Source organism: Panicum virgatum, chromosome 2K, assembly GCF_016808335.1.
Source record: "Panicum virgatum strain AP13 chromosome 2K, P.virgatum_v5, whole genome shotgun sequence".
Classification (NCBI taxonomy): domain Eukaryota; kingdom Viridiplantae; phylum Streptophyta; class Magnoliopsida; order Poales; family Poaceae; genus Panicum; species Panicum virgatum.
In genome coordinates this window covers 38456798-38463475 of record NC_053137.1, presented here as the reverse complement: position 1 = coordinate 38463475, position 6678 = coordinate 38456798, and the positions used below count along the sequence as shown (strand labels likewise).

The 6678-nt window shown below is 45.3% G+C and overlaps 1 protein-coding gene across 1 annotated transcript; it reads right to left on the bottom strand.

Moving 5' to 3' along the window:
* Positions 1 to 3999: 3999 nt before the first annotated feature.
* On the bottom strand, positions 4000 to 6172 carry LOC120675344 (fasciclin-like arabinogalactan protein 2). The gene is made up of 2 exons (XM_039956547.1): positions 5645 to 6172; positions 4000 to 5112 (listed from the first exon to the last, which is right to left on the bottom strand). The coding sequence occupies exons 1-2, from the start codon at positions 6002 to 6004 to the stop codon at positions 4264 to 4266; spliced, it is 1209 nt and encodes a 402-aa protein (XP_039812481.1). The 5' UTR covers positions 6005 to 6172; the 3' UTR covers positions 4000 to 4263.
* Between the last annotated feature and the right edge of the window lie 506 nt (positions 6173 to 6678).

Below are 6678 nucleotides of genomic sequence, written 5' to 3'. Positions count from 1 at the left end.
ATCGTCGTTGCGGCAATTTTTCCCCATACATGTTCGGATATCACTACACCATTTTGTGTATGTGAACTCAATTTTTTTCTCTCACGATTCTTTCGTCAAATCTTCCGGAGCGTGTTAGCTGGGCTTCAAATAAAAGAGCATCAATTCTGAATGTACCATATTCGCCATATCCAACATATAACAAATACAGCACATTCTTATAGTGAAACAGAAAACAAAAAATAGCACAATAATCATTTTGGTTATAGAAATACAAATAGGGGTAAAATGGTCTTTTCACGTGGCCCGTAAGTGCTGAAAACTGACGGAAGGACCAGTTAAGGGAAAAAACTAAGTTATGGTATCAAATATGAAATTTTGGATAAAGAAAGGTCACGGAAGAAAGAGCAAAGTTCAGTAATGCCAAATAGAATTTTTTTCTCTAGTTCTTTTTATGATGCCTCTTACAGCTATAGCATCGGTTCATGGCTTCATGCACATGCAAATAGCAACTGTACATGTGCGCTCGCACCGAATGCTCATAATATCTGTTGCAACGAAGAGTATATACATAGAGTACGTAATGATACTAGACCATCTATAGTATATATGTTGGGTATATATATACATAGAGTACGTAATGATACTAGACCATCTATAGTATATATGTTGGGTATATGACCAGACATAGAGTATATGAATATACTCATTTTTATATACTAGTATTAAGGTATACTTATAATGTATTTACAATATAAGGATGCTTTTGAAAATTTTCATATATATTCCATTGAAGTATCTTAGAATTATTATATGAACATACTCAAAGTGATGAATGTGGACATACACTCGGTGCACTGACGGATCCAAAGGGTGGACCGGGTCGGCCCTGGTCCACCCTAAGAATCAGCACAAAAGAGCAAAACCCTCTAATTTTGAACACATAATAATGAATTAATGTGCAAGTTCTTACTTAATTGTGGATTGAAGACTTTTATGAAACACTTAAGCTGTTGTGATATTAAAAAATTACTATTGGACCATCCTAGCTTCCCATCCAAGATTCACCATTGACATGGCGGTACGATGATAACAGGAGTAGCAACATGCGCTAAACTCGTCCATCATTGAAATTACTTCTATTGCACTAAATTTTTTTAAAAAATTATCCTTCTTTTCATACACAAGAGATCATCGGTGTTTTTATTTACCAACCTACCGAGGATACCCGAGGTAGTAGATTGTTCGGTGAGGGATTGTTAACTGCCATTATTTCATGCTTTGACTATCAACTTCTCAGAATAAATTGAGCTTTACACTATGTTCCATACATATTTTGCTTATTTCTAACGAGTTCCACGAGTTTTGAATGAGTTGTGGTTGAAGAAATAAATGTAGCAAAAGTGAGGCAAATTGGAAAAAAAAATGCCTAGGCCGCCCGGCCCGGCACCTATACATACATTGCCATGTCATTGATCCAGGAGTAAAAAAAAGAATTACATTGCTTCTAAGCTGTGGATCTCAAGTCGGTTTAGTCAAAGGAACGTCCATGGATTAGAAGGCACACAAACAAGCAAAACTTGGTTAAAACATCCGAGATCGACCACCCTGGACTAGTACAACCGTTGATTCACAATGTCGGTGCAATGGAGGGACGACCGGCGCCAGTGCTAGGCCGGCCAGCCTATGGGAGGCAGCCCGGCCCTACATGGAAGTCTCGGCTTCAGGCTTTGCGTGGAAGATACTATGGCTGACCTACTTGCTTACAACTGACGCATCTGCCACAATACCGACCTCCTATAAATAGAGCACCATCCCTCACTTGTAAAGATACACCAAGGAGCTCTCTCTCTCTCTAGATTAGGTTTAGAAGTTAGGAGTTATAGTCGAGTCCAGCATGTCTTAGGATTTCGGAGCCGTCGGAAATCTAGTATAAGCTCTTGTATCCTTCTTTTGACATTATTAATATAAATTATTTTTTTCATCTTTTCGAGTCAGCTTTACTTTATGCATTTACCTGTCCAAGTTTTTCAGCTTGTGTTCGGAAATAAGTTCCTCTAGCTTAGGTTTTGTTCTCTACCTAGTTTTATCGGGATCTCTCCTTGCAAGTTTTCTCACCCGAACTAGGGGACTCAAGTCAGTTCCCTAGGTTGAGAGTGATTTCTCTCGTGCGACAAGAGAAATTCTAAAACCGAGTGCAGACGTGGTGTCTAGCTTAGCATTAGCTAGGAAGTGTGTTCCACCCCATGATACCGCAGCGGTAGGCGGTAGGTGGTGACAACCCTATCCATCCTTTGTAGTCCACCACGTTCCTGTTTTTTCATAGCAGTAGTAGCTTACTGCCGTTGAATAGCTTGATAAACTTACTATTTTATCACCTTTCTTTAGTAGGCTTACCATTGTTCTATTATCCTCGTATATAATTGATGCGGAGCATTGCATGACCGGTTTCAATCCTCGTAATTAGGAGAAGCGTCAGACGCAGAGTCGTCCCACCTCATAAGCATCTTGGGTCCAGAGTTCATATACACCAGCTTCATCACCCATGGCTCAGAAGACACTCTGTCAATTCTTAGCCCCATCCAGCAGCCACATACCTGTTGGATTGAACTAAGACCAAAGCTCTGATGGCTTTGAGCTGAAGACTAGGCTGGTGAACATGGTTTAGAGAAGCCCCTTCTGACGTAAGGTATCGAAGGATGCCAACGGTCACCTCTAGAATTTTTGGGAAGTGAGTAGCACTATCAATCCGATGGGCACTACGATGGACAACATTCATCTCCATATGTTCCCATTTTTTTGCACGGAAAAGCAAAGACATTATTTTACACCAATAAGGAAGCATTCACTGTATGTGATGCTTGCTCCAATGCCTTCATGGCCCTATGATGGAACATGATTTCTAGTTGTCAACAACTCCAGGATGAAACCATCTTGGAAGCCTAAGAATGTCTCCAAGAATACATTGCAGCATGTCCACACCACGACATGGAAGAGTGGCTGATCATCCAGAACTTCTTCCATAGCCTGAACTGGCACACGCAAGATCACATCGATGCAACAGTAGGAGGATCATTCCTCTCCCTCGATGTTGCACGAGCAAAGACTCTTGTTGACAAGGTTGACTCCGACCAGAGTTGGAAGAGAGATAGGTAGCTAGTCGACCAAAAGGAGTTCACCAGATCGACAATATCAATATGCTGGCTGCCAAGATGGATCTTCTCATGAAAAAGTTAGAATCCCTATACTAGGAGGTTAACTAGATTATGGAGTCTTGGATCACGTGTCAAGCGTGTAGTGAAACTGGGCATCCGGGCAACACATGCCCGTTAACTCAATAGGACGTGAACTTAATTTGTTGGGAACAACAACCCAAAAACTTAGGGTAACCTCCCCTTCGGCCAACAGTAAATTAATGACAACAGCAAGGTGAAAATTTTAATAATAGTTTTCAACCTATGCTAAAAAGATCTAGTGTTCGGCCAACAACAAATCAATGACAATATTAATAAGAAGTTTCTTCCTAATGATAAAATTCTTGAATCTTTGGCTGCCCAACTAGAGGAGTTTAACTCTGTTATTAAAAATCAGCTGAGTACCAGGTGCATGCAGTGGCTCGGATTCAAACCCGTGATCTCTTGCCTCCCGCAAAGCTCCATTACCATCTCACCTAAACATCAATTGTAATTGAGAGAGAGATATTTTTTCTTTTGAAGTAACCTGTGAAGTATCTTTAGGTATACCAAATGCTCAACATAGGTACCGGGTGATGTTTCCACCCAATACTATATACTAGGACTCATTAGTACCAGGTGACAACACCATTCAGTACCAATGTCTAGCCTTTGGTCCCTGAACCTTCCCATCCACCTCAAAATTACGGAATCAAGATTACCTTGTACTAATGCTAGAATTAGTACCGGATCACTTTGGTTCCGGTACTTATGAGGTGAGCCAGTGACCTCTTTTCGACTATTGAGGGGACAGAATTTTGAACCTTGGATAATATGAAATGGGTAATTTAACCACGTGAAACCATTCCTGACTTCTTTTCAAACTCTGACAACAACTGTATTAATTACAAAATAATTACATCGACATCAAGCTAATCGACGAAAACTCAAAGCACTACAAGCCACAATCCCGAGTTCCTTCCTCCACGTTTCTTGCTACAGGGCGCATGCAGAACAATGTGTTTCAATTTTCCCCCTTTGCCGTGCGCCATTAAATAGGAAAACAATTTACCATGAAAATAAAAAGAATAATAAGATTTGAAACAATTATTTAGCCCATCAACGCAAATGCCGCTACCGCTGTTGTGGCTGCGGCCACCCACCGAGCGAGCATGGCGGCTGGCGCAGCGTCGCCCTTGTCGGCCGTCACGTCGCCGGAATCGTCGGACGAGTCATCTCCGCCGTCAGCTGCCTTGCTCTTCTTCTTGGACGGCTCTGGTGCGGGCGCGGGTGCCTCGACGACCTTGAATATCTCCTTCGGCTTGAGGAACTTGTTCACGGCGTAGACGGCGAGCGGCTCCATGTCGCCGACGGTGGCCGTGATGCTGGAGGTGACGACCCTGGTCTGGAGGGTGACCGTCTCGCCCTTGTTCTGCACGTCGTAGCTGTAGTCCTTCTTGTTCTCGCTGGCGGTGGCGAGCGTGGTGACCATGCCGTTGTTGGACTTGAGCAGCTGCAGCGAGAAGTAGTCCGGCACGCCGTGGTAGAGCAGGATGGCCGTCTTGGCCTTGGCCGTGAGGTTCTTGTAGGTGGCCGCGAACGCCGCGACGGCGGAGTCGACGGGGCAGAAGAGCGTCAGCCCGTTGTCCTTGGTCTCGTTCAAGGTGCGGAGCACGTCGGCGTTGGCCGAGAGGAGGGACGCGAAGGACTTGCAGTACTTCTTGGAGAGGAGCTCGACGAGGTCGACGGGCGCCGGCGGCGGCACGGGCGCCTCGGCGTCGGCGGAGGAGATGATGGAGCTCACCTCGAGCACCGCGATGTCGTAGGGGTACTCCTTGATGGACCTGATGTACCGGGTGGGCTTCGCGGTGGCGTCGGCGTCGTCCGTCGTGAAGCTGACCTTGCCGTCCTTGCGGGTGATGTTCACGTACCCGGACATGCCTGACGCGGCGCCGGTGGCCTGCAGTTCACGTGGAGGGCACCGTGTCAGCAAAAAGGGGGAATTAATTAAAACAGGTTGAACTACCAACATGAATGAAACTTGAAATTAAGGACTACTTCCCCATGTAATTTTCTGAATATTTTAGTTGATTTTGTTCTCAAAGTACATGGTCATCATGGTGATTGCATATCAAATTAAATTAAAGTATCTGTTCATGGTGATTGCATCAAAATTATATGACGTCTATGTACTAATAATATACTGTATCGGTGTCCTGGTTAGTTTGGACGATTCCTCTTTTATATGTTTCTATGATTGCAGGTTGTTCAGGAAATCAATCATGCATTTAGGTATAGAAAATAGGACGAGTTTCCTATAGTTGACAGCAATTGGATGCATGAAATTCCAAGCCTACCAACCATCCCTGTCGATGAACCGAGCCTGACTGGGCTCTGCATTAATCGGTGATGACATGCCAACCCAACCAACGACATGTTGTGGATTTTCTCACTACAATGATAGAGCTTGCAAGCGAACATATAATGGATACCTGATACATGGAGGAAGAGGCGGTGGAGCCGTGGGCGAGCTTCTTGAGCTTCTTGTCGCCGTAGTAGTCGACGAGGACGTGCAGCGAGAGGATGTGCCGGATGGTCTGCAGCGAGTAGTGGTCCAGCGCCGACATGGCCGCGTTGTCGACGGCGAGCACCGTGATGGTCTGCCGCCGGTTGATGTCGTACGCCAGCCGCGTCCTGGACAGCATCTCGTTGAACCTCGAGTACTGCTTGTACGGCGCCAGCAGCTTGGTGATGTTGTACTTGGTCGCCGCCGCCGGCGCCGGAGCCAGCGCCGTGGCCGCCAACGCCACAACGGCGAGGGACAAGAGGACGGCCGGGCGGCTCCTCGCCATTGTTGCCCACGAACCAATACGAGTATGTTGGAGAGGTATTGGGGACTAGAGCGAGGGAGAGAGATGAGTCGGAGGCTAGCTGGGATCGAGTGAGCGAGAGGTGAGGGAGCTGTGCATATATTTATGGGCGGGAAAGGGGAAAGTTGGAGGGTCGCTGTGTAGATGACGCGGCCGGGGGTGGGAGGGAAGACGTTGGAGTAATAATTTACGTATGCCGCTGCCACTCCGGTGGCAGGTCGCCGTCGACGCTCTTCTTCGTTTGGCCCTTTTCGTCTGTTCAAAATTTTGGGGGTTTAAGAATCTCGATGTTCGTTGGGGAGGCAAACCGACAATTTCGTGTTCATCCGTTGGGGCATCAACGTTAACTTGAGCTGTTCAAGGAAAACAGGGTTTAATTTCGGCACTTGTGATTAGTTGCTAGTTTTGTTATCTTTGCAGCAAGTACATTAGAAAAGAGAAAGGTTAATTTGAATGGCTTAACTATAGCCTCGCTTTCGAAAGAGTGATTGATGGGATAAATCAACAAACGATTTTCTTGTCAATCAAGAATATAATACCTGATTGATGTCTTCAATCCGACGACAACAACGGCTGTTAGGTCGGCCTGCATGATCTACAGTAACGCAGTTTTTTTTTAATGGTTGAGCCTTCATCAGCCTCTAAGTTGGGCAAAG

What these genes read in the sequence shown, in the direction of transcription:
- LOC120675344 (XM_039956547.1), bottom strand. Translation starts at nt 6,004, where the DNA reads ATGGCGAGGAGCCGCCCGGCCGTCCTCTTGTCCCTCGCCGTTGTGGCG. An exon ending in CCTCTTCCTCCATGTATCAG is followed by an intron (nt 5,113 to 5,644) that starts GTATCCATTATA and finishes CGTGAACTGCAG; the next exon opens with GCCACCGGCGCCGCGTCAGG.